At 39.7% G+C, this 17,831-nt stretch overlaps 1 protein-coding gene across 1 annotated transcript; it reads left to right on the plus strand.

Annotated features, from left to right (window-relative positions):
- Positions 1 to 6: 6 nt before the first annotated feature.
- LOC139733598 (AP-4 complex accessory subunit tepsin-like) lies at positions 7 to 16,028 on the plus strand. Its single transcript, XM_071644409.1, has 13 exons — positions 7 to 66; positions 2,386 to 2,458; positions 4,815 to 4,906; positions 6,067 to 6,160; positions 6,960 to 7,027; positions 7,691 to 7,826; positions 9,572 to 9,754; positions 10,859 to 11,059; positions 11,696 to 11,813; positions 12,093 to 12,212; positions 13,374 to 13,449; positions 14,369 to 14,503; positions 15,138 to 16,028. Exons 1-13 carry the CDS (start codon positions 7 to 9, stop codon positions 16,026 to 16,028), a joined length of 2,247 nt encoding a protein of 748 aa, XP_071500510.1.
- Positions 16,029 to 17,831: the final 1,803 nt, after the last annotated feature.

Consider the following 17,831-nt stretch of genomic DNA (forward strand, 5'->3'; position numbering starts at 1 on the left):
AGCAAAATGGCTGCGCCCACAGGGTTTTTGACGGAAGTGGTCGAAAAAGTTTCTTTCGTCAATAAGGTGAGGTGCCACATTTTCTATAGTCTGGATTATTTGCATGTCTATGAATATCCTTAATTTGGCAAAATCATACTTCGTATGAAAGTTTAGTTAAACTATCTGAATGTTAGAGCCTATTTCTTATAGCGATCTAGGTGTGTAAGTGTAGTTTAGTCCCACTAACTGCTTTTCATGTAAGTTACGATAATGAGAATGTGCGTGTGTGTCATACACATTTGACATTTTGCACTCATTGCTAAAGCTTCTGACCATTCGAGCATTTCCTGGACGAACACTGTTCTAGGGCTTTCTGTAGCTCATTTGGTAGAGCACCGGGCTAGCAATCCGGAGGTCGAGGTCTTGCCACTCTTCTTGGGCCTTGGGTTAAGCCGGGTTCAAATACCGGCGATGCACAATCCCATTTTCTTTGCTCATTTTCCACTAAGTTTATCTCCAGACTCCAATAGGTCTAGAACTAGAGTAGTAATACATAAATTTTATATTAATTTATTCAAATGCTATGATCCTATGGCTATGATGATGAATATGATGAGTATGAATTGTCTGGAATGTCATGACCACTCACCTGTTCACAGAGCTGACTTTGTATGCAAAGTCTCAAAGAACAGTAAATTTAACCAGCTTAATAGTGGACGTGGCTTGATGACTGCAGTAGGCCTTAGCCCTTACATTATAAAGTAGATTTACATGATTTAATGTAGATCCTCTCCAGTGTACCAAAGACCAAACAACCACAACTGAGTCAATGACGACATGTGCGTGTCTTTTGTGTTATGGCATCCACTGCCCAGACCAGGCCAACCACACATCCACAGCCACATGAGTGTTTAAAGTGTGGGTGTGTGATTGACATTAGAGTGGGTAATAGATGAAACGTTACAATACATGTCCAATTGTCCATACTGATCTTTGCCTTGGCTGGATCTGGAAGAGGCACACATACATATCATGTACATAATGTAGGCCAGTGTAGCAGCGGAAAGTGCCCCCCATAGCTACGCACCCTCCCTGCCTTAACTGCGACCAGCCCAAAAATGCAAGCTTATGAATGAAGTCCTGTCTCCACCAGTGGGCAGCGAATGCATCAGGCCACCTTTGAATCCCTACACAACTGTATAAGCTGTTATTTTCGTGTACAGATATACATAGACGTTTTCACGAGATGTTGTTTTCACGAATAGACATCAACGCTAATGTACCAGGTATAACACATGGTGACATTTTCATGTGTTGTTAAATCCAAATGTGATTCGAAAAAATTAATTGAAATTAAGCGCTCACGAAAATAACAGCTTATACAGTATTGTGCTATTGGGTCTTTTTAAACTCCAAGATTTCCTGATAGGCCATCTCACTGCCTCTGAGTAGAACCACATTCCACCTCAAAACAAGCACACAAAGTCAAGTCCATCAGTCTGTGGAATAGGCTGCATAGCCCATTGAAGGTTATTGAAAGAAAAAGAGGATGAAGAAGAAGAAGAAGGATAAAGCATTTTTTGGCTATTCTTTGTGGTCACAACAACCACTGAAGCCTTGGGACTCCAGGGACCTTCATAATGTCATGCGACCTTATATCCACTGAGCCACAAAAGCTTGGCTGCAATTTCACACCACATCATATTCAAATTGACTCTGAAAAATAAAGGAAAATCAGACAAACAAATTGGTAGAGGTTTCATGAATTCATATAAAGATTTAAAAATCTATTCAGTTTTTTAACCTTGAAATGCATTTGATACATGGTTCAGAGACAACAAAAATAAATCAGTCTGAATACACTTATGAAAAGAAGTCCTAGACACTACCTACGAGCTGGCTGAGAGAGTGTAAATGACTTTGCAGTCTTGTATTTCACTTGACAGAAGAGGAATGCTTAAACTTGTTCCAGTATGTTTATAAAGATGTTTGGTTTGTGCCAATCTCGATATCTCTTCTCCTTGGATCTGTGGACTTTGACATTGTGCTTACCAGACACTTCATAATACATGATAATTGTAAACTCTGATAACATTTCAATTTGTGTAAAGTAAAAATGAGTTTAATCACCAAACAGGATGATGGCTGGTTATTTCATTGCTTGTTAATTGCTGTCATAGGACAGTTATGCAGTGAGTTATATTTATTTGACAATTTAGATTTCCAATTTAAGGATGTATGTATGTAAACATACATGTATATTTACTTTATAGTGAATGATGAATATGATCAACATTTCTCTGTTAAAATCTAAAAGCTCTATGCATTGTTTATCAATTTTGTGTTTACATTTATGATGCTACGACTGTACTTTTATTCCTCATCTTTACATTGTTATTCCAGTGGCCAATGCTGTTGAAAGCTACTCAAGATGATGAAACTCCAACCCCTGGCTATCTTTACAATGACATAACAGGTATAATTTTGATGCAACGCCTAACAATTTGACTGAAGTACAGTATATATATGTACTTTGACACATGAGGATAGTGCTCAAACATTTTGTCGTGGGAAGTAACTTTTCACAAGCTACAAACTATTGGGGGCATAGGCGCCGGAAGTGGGGGATCAGGGGGGGCGGCCGCCCCCCCAATCCAAAAAGTGGGGGGGGCAAAACGCATTTTTGCCCCCCCCCCCCCAAAAAAAAAAATGATAATAATAAAAATAAATGAATAAACAAAGAAAATAAAATAAATATGTATATATATGAATATAAGGGAAAAAATATGGCTACAAACCGCAGCTTTGGACTGTAAAATGTCAAAATTTTCAAGCTCGCTCGCTTCGCTCGCTCGCATCCAGCAGTTGAGCCCGGTGCGCCTCCCCCTTAATTTCTAAAGCGAAAAACATAGCTACGACGGCAGTTGTTGGACTCTAGAATGTCAAAATTTTCAAGCTCGCTCGCTTCGCTCGCTCGCATTGAATCGTTATGCCATTCTCCTAATGTTGCTGACAGTAATTGCCAGTAGTTGCGCCCGATGCCCCACCCCTTAATTTCCAAAGCGAAAGATAAATATAGCTACAAACGGGAGTTTTGGGACTGTAAAATGTCAAAGTTTTCAAGCTCGCTCGTTTCGCTCGCTCGCATTGAATCGTTATGCCACTCTCCTAATGTTGCTGCCAGTAATTGCAGCAGTTGCGTCCGATGCCCCCCCCCCTTAATTTCCAAAGCGAAAGATATAGCTACAAACGGGAGTTTTTGGACTGTAAAATGTCAAAATTTTCAAGCTCGCTCGCTTCGCTCGCTCGCATCCAGCAGCTGAGCCCGGTGCGCCTCCCCCTTAATTTCTAAAGCGAAAAACATAGCTACGACGGCAGTTGTTGGACTCTAGAATGTCAAAATTTTCAAGCTCGCTCGCTTCGCTCGCTCGCATTGAATCGTTATGCCATTCTCCTAATGTTGCTGACAGTAATTGCCAGTAGTTGCGCCCGATGCCCCCACCCCTTAATTTCCAAAGCGAAAGATAAATATAGCTACAAACGGGAGTTTTTGGACTGTAAAATGTCAAAGTTTTCAAGCTCGCTCGCTTCACTCGCTCGCATTGAATCGTTATGCCACTCTCCTAATGTTGCTGCCAGTAATTGCAGCAGTTGCGTCCGATGCCCCCCCCCCCCCCTTAATTTCCAAAGCGAAAGATATAGCTACAAACGGGAGGTTTTGGACTGTAAAAATGTCAAAATTCTCAAGCTCGCTTGCTTTGCTCGCTCGCATTGAATCGTTATGTCATTCTCCTAATGTTGCTGCCAATAATTGCCAGCAGTTGCGCCCGATGCGCCCCCCATTTATTTCAAAGCGAAATATGTAGCTACAATTAAAACTCCAGTTTGGAACTATAGAATATCAAAATTTTCAAGCTCGCTCGCTCGCTCGCTCGCATTTTATTGTTATGCCATGCACCTTATGTTTAGCTGACAGTATATAATTTGTTGATCGTTTCACACCGTCATTCCATAAGCCATGTAAGGAAAACTTACAATGTTCCTCAATGACTGCGTTGTTGAATGTATCACATTCCGTAATTGTAGTCCCATTATTGCTCAGGCACACACGCACAAGCATACAGACCGTCAAAATTACTTTATGGTTCCCCCCATGTTTCGACCCACCGTACGCCACTTAACATATATACATACATATATAATAGATGTGTGTGTGTGTGTGTGCGTGTGTGTGTGTGTATGTGTATATTGTGTAACATATGCATGATCTAATCTTGAGCCCCCTCCAATGTTTGCCCCCCCAATCCAAAACTGCTTCCGGCGCGCCTGATATTGTACTTCCTGTTCCTACACTGGATCATTTTCAAAGTTCTCATTTCTATATGCTACATGTGGTCGTTGTTGCATAATGTGAAGATCGCTCCTTTCCATACATCACCCCCAAATTTGGGAATTCATAACCCTCCTTGCAAACAAATAAACTATCAAATTTGTTGCTTGAGAAGCACCTAAAATTTCAATCATTTCAGGATTGATATATAATATTTCAGACTGTTGTTTGTTTATGAGTATACATCCAGTGTGAGTTTATCATGCCTGATATATCATTATTTAATGTATAAAGCACCTTGTACCCTTTGGAAAAGGGGTTGTGAAAATGTCATGATGTACGTGCAGTGCACCCAGTTTGTACAACGCTGTATGTACCGGTATACATGCGCTTAAAACACACCGCAAAATTCTGAAGAGATGTGTTTTAATCTCCTGGTTCAAATGGGATAACAGGCAACAATAGGCAATTTTCGATTTTACCTCCTACTGGTTTTCTGAAGCTCTGACGTATGAATCTGGGAGCAACTGTCAGTGTCTTGTGGATTTCCTGGCAGACAGACTGGACAAGAACTCCTGTCATGTCAAGTTTAAGGTAATCTTGGCTCAAGAGTTTCTTCAGCTGCCATATGCCAAGTCAATTCATAAACCAACAATCATGTAAATTCACAGCCAGATATACTCACTCACAAGCTGGACTGTGGTATACTGGGTTTAAACCATTAGAATTATGTATTGAATGTTAGAAATCAAGCTGTCTTTACAATATTTGATAAATTACATTACCTCTTCTTCTTTTTTTTTTTAGAGGGGGGCATACAAATATTTCATGTAAGAATTACTTGTACAGCAGGTCATGATGCCATATGTTTTGTAAGATCAACTTAATCTACATGATTTGAATAATGATATACATGCTCCCCAAAGATGGGTTAAACTCATTTCCAGTGTTCTGTGCTAAAAGAATTACTTTTTATTTTGCTCAAAAAAAGTGTATCATAAAAGGAAGCCGAGATAATATGAACATTTTTCATAGTGCATGAGTTGTCTAAAGACTACTGGTTTGATCAGAGGAAGCTGATGAAAAAAAAAATGACCACTTTCTATCTGACAAGTGAGAAGAAACAGCAGATCTTTAGAACACAATTTTCATTACTGTGTAGCACATTTTTCAATATCAGGATTTAGGGTATGAGTACCCTATATCTTCACCCCTCTGCGAAATGATATCTTGCTCTCAATATCAAAATTGTTTTTCATTTCTCGAGGGCATTTATAATAGATACTTTGTGGGGCAAAAATTCTCCAGCCTTAAGTGTAGGTGTTACCACAGTCGCAGATCCAGAGGGGGGCATACATTGTACCAGGTGCACACCCCCTTTATTTTTCGTTAAAAACAAAAGAAATTTTAAAAAATGAAATGAAACCCGGAAGTGGCACCAGAAATATCAGTTGCCCCCCCCCAACAAAATTCCTGGATCCGCCCCTGTACCATGACCTATTCGATGAAAGCAAAAAAAACCCAATGTCATTGCAGACTATCACAAATGTTGGATTATGGGGTATTTTGGTCTACAGTACAGTTAGATCCAAGCAGGAGATTGTAATATTGAATATGATATTCACAATATGATCCAGGGGATGTTGTCAAAGTTATTAGTATTACATTACATATATAAAGAAAGAATCATATACCAGTAATTGCATTTGCCAGCAAATTGCTTCTTTTCACCACTTTGTAATTACATCATTTAGGTTCTTAAAGTGATGCTACACATAGTGGACCACGGCCATGAGGCATTCTCTGACAGGTTGAGGAACAAAGCAAAGGGCATTCAACTCTCAACAAGTAAGAGCAACGCAGTATGTCATAAACCTGGTCATGTACTCATTGACAGATTCCAGATGTATATCACGACACATGCCATCCTAGAACTATCTCCAGGACTTGGATGAGATGATTTCTCCTCAAGAATAGGCAAATTCAACCACATTGACTCTTTACATACTGTTGTTTTTGGTTCAAGTACATATCTAAACCAAATGTGTTGTGTCTAGGGTTTTTACACCTCTGGAAGATTTATGTAGGTGTATATTAGGTTGTCTCATTGATGTTGTCTTTTATTAGATAACCAGACTGTGCATACAGTAAACTGATACTAGTAATGGTTTTGTTAAAAGATCAGATATTTAGCTGTTTAAATGCTATTTTATTGATGCAGAGAAACAATACATTATTCTCATTGCTTGAGCACAGAGTGTGCCCTTGTAAGCTGATGTTGATATTGGCAATTCATTGCTAACAGGAAAATAGGCTTGAGCTCGTTTGTCTGTGCAAGGATGTTTGAAAAGGTGGAGATACCTCAAACCTGGTGTTACTATCACATAGGTTGTATACCTTTAGGTTTTACCAAACTGAAATACAAACATGCACAGATTAGGGGTCCTCTCATGGTGAATTTATATGCGTTAGAATTGATTGTAAATCTGACAAAACTCTGAACTCAGTGGCTATTCATGTATCGCAGTACTTGCACAAACTGGACTGTAATGTCAGATAGCATCAAAATATGTTATACTGAAAAAAAAAAACACAATTAAAAAAAAAAGATCTAGTGATATCTGGAAACTGAATTTCTCCCTCACAGAATACAGTGGCCCTCCACATCCTTTGCATGGCATGGCTCCTTATGTAGCTGTCAGAAAAACAGCAAAGGTAAAATTGCATTTTATGCTTTGGCAATGTTTAATTGAATGAAGTCAGTGTTGAGTCATTTCCACATTTTTGTTTTGCCTTTTCACCTTTATGTCATTATGTGTTGTGTTGTTGTTGTTTTTTTGTCAGTAGAGAAATCTTTCTCAAGTTGAGATGGCTAGAGTTAGCATCAATTTCTATAGCTGTAGTAGCTCTCTCAATTGCTTCAGTTTTCTCACTGATAGTATTTGATGTTTTAGTGACTGTGTATGAAATTTTATTTCAAACTGCCTCAATAGGTTTGGCATTGGAGGATGAAAATGTCTCTTTGTGATTTAATTCTTATTCTTGTGATAGCACAAGGAATTCCGTAGTCGCCTGAGCACAAAGTATTTATCAGTGTATCAGGTTAATGTTTATGGGGAAGGTGATGTAACTAATTTGTATAATGTAATGTGTATCTCCTGGTATGTAATTTTGGAAGACATTTTTTTTTTTTTTAATCAGGGCAACTTCGTCCACAAAATGTTTATCTCCTGGTATGTAATTTTTGAAGACATTTTTTATTGTTAAATCAGGGCAACTTAGTCCCCAAAATAAAAACAATAACAGCAACAAGAAAACATTTTTTTTTTTTTTTTTGCAATGAAGCACTGCTTACTGTCAATGTGTGTTCTTTGCCAGGAGCTGAGTGAGAAATTATTTGATACAGAAGCCTCGTCCAGGAGGAGTTCATCTCAGCGTACAGGAAGGTCTGGTCACATGACGCAAGCAACCAGAAAGATGGACGGCATTGGGAATTCCCCAATATCTGCACAGAGTGAGACATTTTCTCTTTTGATCAAGCATTTTATGTCCGTCAAGAATCCGTATTATGTAGTAATGCATTTTGATTCTGTCTACTCAAAACTTTTTCTTTTTGTCTCGCCCACCGGAGGTGAAGGCGAGACTAAGGGATCCAAATGGCGTCCGTCCGTCGTCCGTCCGTCGTCCGTCCGTCGTCCGTCGTCCGTCCGTCGTCCGTCCGTCGTCCGTCGTCCGTCCGTCGTCCGTCCGTCGTCCGTCGTCCGTCACAAATGTTAAAGTTTACCTGCAAGACTCTCTTATGATGCATAACTTGGCAACTGTTACAGCAATGGCAGCCACACTTGGGTGATAGAAGCACTAGGGGTATCTTCATGTTATGGTGTTGTCAGAGGTCATGTGATGAGGTCAAAGGTCATTTGAGGTCATATATTAAAGGGTATGTGCAAGACCCTCTTTTCTATGTTAAAGTTTACCTGCAAGACTCTCTTTTGACAAATAACTTCACATAAGTTGCTTGGATTACAACCTAACTTGGGTCATAGATGCACTGGGGGTACCTTCATGTTATGGTGCCGTTGGAGGTCACAGGATACGGTCAAAGGTCATTTGAGGTCATACGTTAAAGTTTACTTGCAAGACTCTCTTATCACTCGTAACTCGACACATGTTGCTACAATAGCAATCAAACTTGGGTGATGGATGCACTTGGGGTACCTTCATGTTATGGTGCCGTAAGAGGTCACATGATAAGGTCAAAGGTCATTTGAGGTCATACGTTAAAGTTTACTTGCAAGACTCTCTGATCACACATAACTCAGCACATGTTGCTACAATGGCAATCAAACTTGGGTGATGGTAGATGTCTCTTGGGAAGTTGAAGGTAACCACAAGGTCAAAGGTTACAGACAGGTGTCAACGAACTTTTAGGGCCGAATGTTAAGTTTTTAGGGTGCATTTCGTTTATGGCTCATAACTTTTGATCCCTTTGTCCATTTGTGACCAAACTTGGATGGAACATGTCCCTTGGGGAGGTGAAGGTCGTCACAAGGTCAAAGGTCACAGACAGGGGTCAACAAACTTTCAGAGCCCAATGTTATGTTTTTATGGCGCATTGTGATTGTGGCTCATTACTTTTGATCCCTTTGTCCGTTTGTGACCAAACTTGGATGGTAAATGTCCCTTAGGGTATTGAAGGTCACCACAAGGTCAAAGGTCATAAGCAGGTCAATTGACTTCTGGGAGTTATAAAAAATATTAATTCCTTGTACGCGAATGGGCGAGACACAATTTGGCGATTGCCTTGTTTTCAATCATATAATACAGGTCTCACACATACGTACACACACAAAAAACACATATTACCCAACAACATACACTCATTATATCAACTTATTTGGGTATTCTTGAAGCGTCTTTTGTGTCTTCATGTGTGTATGTGTGTGTGGATATTCATATTACTGTATACGCCATATATTTGCAGAATCTATTTTGTCGCAAATCGGGACTTTCTGACAATTTCACAAGTGCTTAAATTTGCAATTGCGGAGTGAAATACTGAATGGAGAAACGTATATATGCATGCACGTCACATTCATGTCAAGATAAGTGTTGATATTTTTGCGTTTTTTTAAATTTGCGAAAAGCACCCGACTTGCGAAATTCATGATGATATAAACTCACGAAATATTTGGCGTATACAGTATGTTTGCACTACATGTTTGTACTTGTGTGTATTTGTTTCTGCACCTGTGTTTTCAGAGCCTGTGACTATTGAATCTCTTGGTGAGTCAGTGAAGGAAGGCCTGCAGCACATTGCCAATAGACTGAGCGGAGAGAACAAGATCTCACTGGCGTCCTCTCAGTCTGGCTCGGGGTACAGGGCTCTCCATGGCAACGATGCAGGGTCATCGCACTATGACTCACATGGGTTTACCACACAGGGTATGTTGATTCCCCGTCACATGATAAGTCACATCATAAGCAATTTTTTTCACTGCTTCACATAGTTTGTTTGTTCGGTACAATTCATGAGATAGGTTCTCATCGTTACAGCAGTGTATTTACAGAAATGTTTTAATACAATTTTTTGTGACAACAGGCATTAGTTTCTTTCCTTTGATGTGATATTCCGTGTTTGCTTGTTTGTTTGTTTGGGTTTTTTTACAGTGTGTCCAGAGACTCCAACCCCAAGCACCTTCTGATCTGGAGATTCTCCCGCCCGAAACCCCTAACAAACGGGAGACTCCAAGTTGATGTGTGCGAAGCGCGAAGTTCCTAGGGTTTTAGATGTTCTCTGGTGCTATCTAAGGCTTATTTTTTCAACATACGATAGCAATAAGTAAGAAATCCTTTCCACCGGGAGACACAGAGCCAGGGCGGGAGAAATCAAATCTCAAACGGGAGAACGGGAGATTTTGCGAAAATGGGCTTTCGGCGGGAGATCTCCCGTCGAAAACGGGAGGGTTGGAGTCTCTGTGTGTCTCACCCCTCTAGTATTTCAGGGGAAACTTTCATCAAACTACTTACTGGCATATGAAACAAGATATCACAATTATCCTAGACCTCTCAATCAAATCAAGTGCATAGTTAAATATGTTTGTCCACCCTGTCTCAACTTTTAGCAGGTGCCTTTTTTTTTAATTCTACAAAGTGCACTCCTTTGTAGAGTCCTAACATGTCTATTATATAGACATAGTGATATGTCTATGGCAACAAGCTTTCCACATAGGTATTGGAATTCAGGCTTACTTTGCTCAAGTTTTGTTTTTAAAAGTAAAACTCTCATTTCTCTACTGCCATGGATTATAATGCTGATTGAGCTTGTGCCTTAAATCTGTATTCCTAAACAGAAGCACTGATCATACAGTAAAGGAAGCCTGTATGAATTGTTCTCCTCGGATTCCAATTTTGTACCAAATTGCTTTCCCCTATCCTGGTAAATGGTAGGAAAATTGCATGTGTCAAATTTTAGGTTTAAGAACAAAGTAACCGCAAATCTAAAAATGTGATATGATGCAAACTTACTGCTCTTCCAATCTATACCAGGTTTCATCAACTCTAGATTGCCAGCATTCCCTCATCACATTTCGGACTCCAGTAACTACACACCGGTTACAATAGGCAACGATGATGATGGTGATGGCGATGGGGATGATGCCCCTAGAAGCACCGGTAGCCATGTGATGCGAACACCGTCCTCAACCAAAGCAGGTAGCATCATGAGACATGAGTCTTATCGTGCCCCTTGTAAGTGCATTAGACCGTGAACTGTCCTGTGATGTCATCTCACCTCAAAACAGCTGTTCCTTATTGAGTTGTGCTTTACATTGTATTTCATGATCCACAAGTAATCTGGACATATCACTTCACATTAAGAGAGAAAGAAGAGAGACATTATAATTTACATAATTTGATGAAACAGTGACAAAATATGACAAATTTAATTTGATGACACTTACAGTGAGCCAATGCATTTTGTTATTTGAATTATTTAGATTTTTTTTTTTTAATGCTTAGTAGTTCCAGAAACCTACCTATTCAGGCACATACATACCACACATTTTCTTGCTAAGACAGGTTTGCATTACACTTTGAACTGTTTTTGTATCTGTGGAAATTCATTCCAGCAAAAAGGATGTTACTGTTATTGTTCTCTGAATATCTGAAAAAGAAAAAAAAAATGGGGCTTGAAGACGGAAAACCTGTGAAGCAGCCATTCAACAGGATGATGTGGTGTTAAGTACAAATTTCACCTGATTTTATTTCATTTGGATTTTTTGTTTGTTTGTTTGTTTTTGATGTTTTTACTTGTCCCATCTTTCATTGTTAAAATTTTCATATTACAACAATTTGTTTTTTGTTCTAATATTCCCTCTTTCCCAGCTGTTCCAGGTAGGGATGAAAAGGTGACTGATTTGCTGTTGGATGGCACAGGAGGAAGAAGCAATGGTTCAAAGGGCAGTGATCAGTTGAGCGGTGCTAGTTCTGACTTGTCAGAAAGGTGAGTAATATTTCTTGATGAATACTTAATGATCAAAAATTGTTCGCAATGACTCAAGTACAAATGCAAGTTGTTGACATGTTTACTTTCCCCAATTTGACAGTTAACAGGAGAATGCTAAACCTGAGGTCTTGTAGAGTATGATGAGAACAAGATGAAAAGCATGGACAAGAGGTTACAGAAAGACAATGATTTTGCACACACCAAATCTAATTTAAATTGCACTATTGTGTAACAGCAAAACTTGAAATTGACACCTGTTACATAATCTCTCCACAGGCTAGAGTCAGTTGCCGTGGCGGATTGGTCTCAAGAAGTGTCTTTGGTAGAGACGTTCATCTCAAACAGTGAAACCAGACAAACACCACCTAAGGGAGAGCTGCAGCAGTTTGTCAAAGGGTACGACAGACTGAATTTAGAGTCAGTGAAATATGGTATAGGTAGAATTGCATTGAAAGAGAATATACCCAAAATATGTGATGTGTTAATAAAATGATGAAACAGATTCTAGTCAAATGATCGGTTGAGAGCTTACATGTGTGACCAGGAATTTACTTTATCCACACTTGGTACCTTCGAAACGGTCCAAACATCCTTGGCTGTTGCCTCAGGTGTGTTGGACTGTTCTAAATGTACAATGTGTGTGTGTGTGTTTCTCTCTCTCCTCTTTTCACTTTCCAATTGCGTAATTTAACTTATGACTAAATTCAAACCCCTTCTGGGGGGTGTTTCATAAAGCTGTTCTTAAAGTTACGAACGACTTAAGAACGACTGGTGATCAGTTCTTGTGAAAAATAGCACATCAGAATGTGTTCCAGTCGTTCTTAAAGGACAAGTTCACCTTCATAAACATAAGGATTGAGAGAATGCAACAATATTAGTAGAACACATCAGTGAAAGTTTGAGGAAAATTGGACAATCGATGCAAAAGTTATGAATTTTTAAAATTTTTGTGTTGGAACCGCTGGATGAGGAGACTACTACAGCTTGTGAGTCATATGCGTACAACAGTATAAAGAAAATGTAAAAGAAAATTCAACATATTTTCACTTTTTTCGCATAATAAAAGAGCTCTTGACTTGCCTCTTTCTAAAGGCAGGGGGAATAATATTGCCTATAACATTTGTCGGTAACGAGTCAGGGGAATGTGTACCTTTTTCAAAAGATCGAATTTTGTGAAATTCTCTTTATATTTTCCTTATACAAATTGTATTGTTGTACGCAAGTTATTCATATACTGCAGTAGTCTTCTCATCCAGCGGTTGCTGCACAAAAATTTTAAAAATTCATAACTTTTGAACGGATTGTCTGATTTTCCTCAAACTTTCAATGATGTGTTCTACTAATATTGCTACATTCTCTCAATCCTTATGTTTATAAAGGTGAACTTGTCCTTTAAGTCGTTCGTAACGGTAAGAACAGCTTTATGAAACACCCCCTATTATCATATTTGTCTACCTTCCATAGCTCTTCTCTTGCCCATTTCCTCCCCCATTTCCTCTGTTTTTCCATTGTTACTTTGATCCACCATCCACTCATTTATTTATTGCCTCATTCCAGGAGCTCATCATTAAACTGTCAAAAGATACTTGACCTGCTGACGGCCAGCATAAAGTCTTCACCTGGCAACCAGTTGGTGAGAATCTGGTCTGATTTCACTCTGGAATTTAGTCGTCAGCCCCCACCCCCCCCCCCCCCCCATTTCATTTATAAAAAAAAGAAAAGAAAAAAAAGAAAGTTGCTATGATAAGCAACTCTTGCTGCCAAAGCAAGTGTCATAGTAATGGCAAGAATCCCTGCTTTCTGGTTGGCTATTGTTGTGGAAAGTTTTTTTATTAGCAAGAGTTGCTGTCCTAATATACCTAATAAAATGTGACCCTGCTGTTGGTCAAAGGGCTTTACAACTTACCTAATCCAATGAAAAGGGCTTCTTGGAGAGTAGTGCTTACACTGAAGTGACTACCTTTACTTAACATCATTACTGTTACAGACAGGAAACCGGGTGCACTACTTTCAAGCATATAAGAGACACTTTTTGGGAATAATTTTGTGCTCAATTTCCAATAAATTCATTAAAATGATTTTGAAATGATTCCTCATTTCACTCTGGACTGAAGCAGTCTTAGCTGTATTTGTGTTCTTTTTCTCTGTGATAGAAGTCTGCTGAAACACAAACAAACAAACAAATTATTCAATGTCAAGGGAAATTGTTGATTTGGTGAAATCTCAAACTTCAATATGTCTCATGGCTATACAAAAGTCAGTACTCACTCAGTATAACTACCAAGTATGATATAGTGCTATGGTTAGGAACACAGAAATTGTGTAGGTATTTGTCATATCTGTATTCATTGCAGCTGGAACCCACCTAACCACATGAAAATTTTACAATAATGAAGACACTCCTTATCTTTTTTTTTTTTCTTGTCTCTCCCAAACATTTCTCTTAATCTGTCTATCTACCCATCTACCAGTTGATATGTGTTTGTATATCTACTTTTCTTTCTGTGTATTTATATATATATATATTTCTACCTATCTCTTTCTGATTGCAGCGATGTCTCTTTGGCATTGAAGGGATTGTGAAGGAGGACCTGGTCTCATCGGATGTAGCCCTGGCCCTTCTCAGCTCTCATCTCTCGGCCCTTACGACCAGCCCAGACAGGGCCATCAGATCCAAAGCTCTCAAGGTGAAATTTGCCTTTTTATATCCCGTTTATACTACTGCCAAAATTTGGTGCCTCCTCGAACCGTTTCAAAAACCCTTTTGAAAAAGTAATCTCTTGTTAGTTTATACTGCTCTGGCTGCCCGCCCAAAGCAGACCTTGACTGGCTCCATTTTCGTTGTGACTGAGTTCTCCTTTGATAACTGCAAACGCAATTGAGTGCGAAGGTGTGCCAATTGTGCAGCCGCAGTCAGTCAAAATGGCTGATTTGTTTATGTTGGCTTGCAATGACCTTCAGTGATTAACGTTGTTGTCAGCAAAAAGCTGGTTTTCAAAAACTGTAGCATTTATACTGCAGCCGAGGCTCTTCAAGGTGCCAATAGAACATCATGTCGGTTGACTAACCCTGTTTGGGATTTTTATTGTTATCTAATGTTTTTCTTTAACTGCGCACATTGAAAGTGAGATGAGATTTGTATTTACTCCCACATGTTGCAAATTTGTTTCCATTGTAGTAGTAGTGTGGAATTATTCTGTAATGTTCATGGGTCAATTCCTATGTTTACTTTCAGACATTCTACATTTCACAGCGGTTTTAACATCTATACATCTATTATTTAAGTTTGTATGTTTCTGCTTTTTTTATTTGTTACTTTAGATTTTACGGCAGCTGGAAAGATTAGAGGCTGACACCAGACTAGATCAGCCCGTGATGTCTGATGCACAACTCATTCCCCAACCAGATTTGGACCTTTCCAGAGTGCAGATACCAACAGACAGTCAAGAGTTGCAATCTACAACTGACATACCTTCAACATCGAACTCGGTAGGGTCCCTTTTCAGTGGCATGAGTCTGGCTGAGAAGACTCCCTCAGCAAAGTCCCATCAGGGTGTGCCGTCAGAAGCTGGACTTCTGTTAGGAGGTCTTCCGCCCCAATCCCCGTCATCTCATGTAGACGTTTCACTTCTAGACTCAAAAGTTGAGGGAAAGGAGAGCATGTTGTGCGAGGATCTTTTACTCACCGATGGGATAAAAGATCCACAAACAAAAGAGGATGGTCAAATCCAACAAGCAGTATTCATTCCTCCCGGTCAAGACATCAACCAGGTAAACTTCACACCACCCACACAGCAACTGAACAAAGGAGATGTTACAAGCTCTGGCGCCAGGGTAGATCCGTTGATGTCCAGAGAAGCGGGCTTTGCAGAATTATGGAGCAGCATCTCACCCAACGACTCACCAACAAAAAAGCCCCTCAAGAAGCCACCACTGCCCACCTCGAGCGGAGTCCCAAGTGTTCACGGCAGCCCGCTAAGATCAAGTGCTCAGCCTGGTCTCACGTCACAGCAGATTGCCAGCCTGTACCCGCAGCTATCTAACTCAGTGCTGAGCGGCGCGAGCTCGACCCCTCTCAACCTTGCCACCAAGCCGACCACGGGGTTTGGATTCGTGGCAAGCGGGGATGGGGAAGACAAGCAGACGCGGACATCCTCCACGCGGGATGTGTTCAGCTTCGTGCAGGATGCACTGAAAAGTGGCAAGAAATGACGAGTCCTTCTCGGAATGTGTTTTGATGGAATGTGCAATCTTACTCGACAGAAAAACTTTTCTGTGCAAAAGTATGCTCTCTCAGTACCCTTTTGTGATTAAAAAGGGGGAAAAAAGTGCAAGGTGTATTTTAAGACATTGAAATAGTAATGTATTTGATTTCATTGTATGCAGTTTGCATTCCAAGTAAGGGGTGGTTTTCTTCTGCAAGGTAGAAACCCATCTTCTTTTGTTCCCCCTTAGTTTTCACCAACTTCAGCTTAAGGTTGCATGTGAAACTGAATGAAAATGTGCCAATGTTTGTCAAATACTCATTGAACAATGAGAAATGAAATCTTGATTTCCTTTTATTTCTGGTTTATACTCAAGGCTTGTTCCCGTTGCCTGTAAATTGTAAGTGTGTGTAGCTATACTTAATGATTATAAAAGTATATGCAAGTTTACCGATTGTCAACATTTGTAATATCTGTCAATATTAGCCCCCTCAAAAATAAAAAAGAAAAAGATAACACAAACAAAAATGCGCTAAATTGCACCATTTGGGCACCTTTCCTCTGGGAGATGGGACACACCATCAGCTGGATTTATTTTCTAAGTTGACATATCTCCACTGCCCATATTCAGAGCCCTCATGGATAGTGGAGATCCTGTTGGCCACAACAGCCTTGAGAGCTGCAACCTCTGCTGCCTTTTGGCAGCTCTCTTTGCTCTTGCATTAACCCTAAAAAGACTGGGGGGGGGGGCCTAAAAGGGCCCCCCTCGACATTTCGCGCGATTACTCTGCAACACGCAATGCTCTCGCCGCGATGCTCTATGACTTTTTTCTTTCGAGTTTCCCGCACATTTTGACACCAAATTTTTGACGCCCGGGGGTACGGTTTTGAAGTTACATAACTTTTTGTACATGCACGTGAGTCCGAAAATGGCTCAAATATGTGATTTTGTGTACAAAGTCAATGCAAATTGAGTTTTTTCACATGGTTCATATAAATATACTTATTTTTACTCTCAATGGCTAAAATTAATTTGTTTTAGGAGTATTATGCTTCAAAAAGTGTCTGCCACAAATTTTGTTTAAAAAAACAACAAAAACAAAAGGTCAAAAAACAAAGAAATACATAAGAAATTCATAAAACAATAAAATTAATAAGAAATTAATTTTGATACCGAATTTTTTTTCAAGTACATTTGCTAAGAATGCCACAAAGAATAATTAGACTAAAAAAGAGCACTTTTGGAGCTTTATTTACTGATTTAGACCAAAGAGTCTGATTTCTTGCATAAGTTAGCATAATTAATCAAAATAAAATAAAAGAAGACTATTTTGTAAAATTTGAATATACGATCTTGTAGATTACATCGCAAACTACCGTTGTGCAAATTTCCGCGGCGATCGCGTGATCCACGGCCGAGATCTTAAGGGGGGGCCCTTTAGGCCCCCCCAGTCTTTCCAGCTACCAAAATAGCCCAGTCTTTTTAGGGTTAAGTTGTGAACTGGTTGTGGTGGCACTGCTCACCTGATTAGCACAGCCTTCTGGCCTTATCAGTGTCCTCAAGTTTAGTGTCCATTTTGGCCAAATCCTTCTGTGTGGTAATGACTGTCTTCACAATGTCCTGTTGTTTGGCTGCATTACAGGTTCAACAGTTTCAGGTAGACATCAATTTCTTCGTACATTTTGCCCATCGGCTCTTGAAATGTTGGTGCGAGGTGAACACTTTCTGTTTATCCGAGTAGTGGAATCTTTATGAAGAGATTGGCTATGGCAAAGCCCTCATATAAAGAACAATGCTACTTTGCATGTC

This window comes from Diadema antillarum, unplaced genomic scaffold (assembly GCF_040938485.1).
Source record: "Diadema antillarum isolate AM-2024a unplaced genomic scaffold, OU_Dant_1.0 seq00000484_RagTag, whole genome shotgun sequence".
Classification (NCBI taxonomy): domain Eukaryota; kingdom Metazoa; phylum Echinodermata; class Echinoidea; order Diadematoida; family Diadematidae; genus Diadema; species Diadema antillarum.

What these genes read in the sequence shown, in the direction of transcription:
- LOC139733598 (XM_071644409.1), top strand. Translation starts at nt 7, where the DNA reads ATGGCTGCGCCCACAGGGTTTTTGACGGAAGTGGTCGAAAAAGTTTCT. An exon ending in CCTGTCATGTCAAGTTTAAG is followed by an intron (nt 4,907 to 6,066) that starts GTAATCTTGGCT and finishes TACATCATTTAG; the next exon opens with GTTCTTAAAGTGATGCTACA. An exon ending in CTGTCAGAAAAACAGCAAAG is followed by an intron (nt 7,028 to 7,690) that starts GTAAAATTGCAT and finishes GTTCTTTGCCAG; the next exon opens with GAGCTGAGTGAGAAATTATT.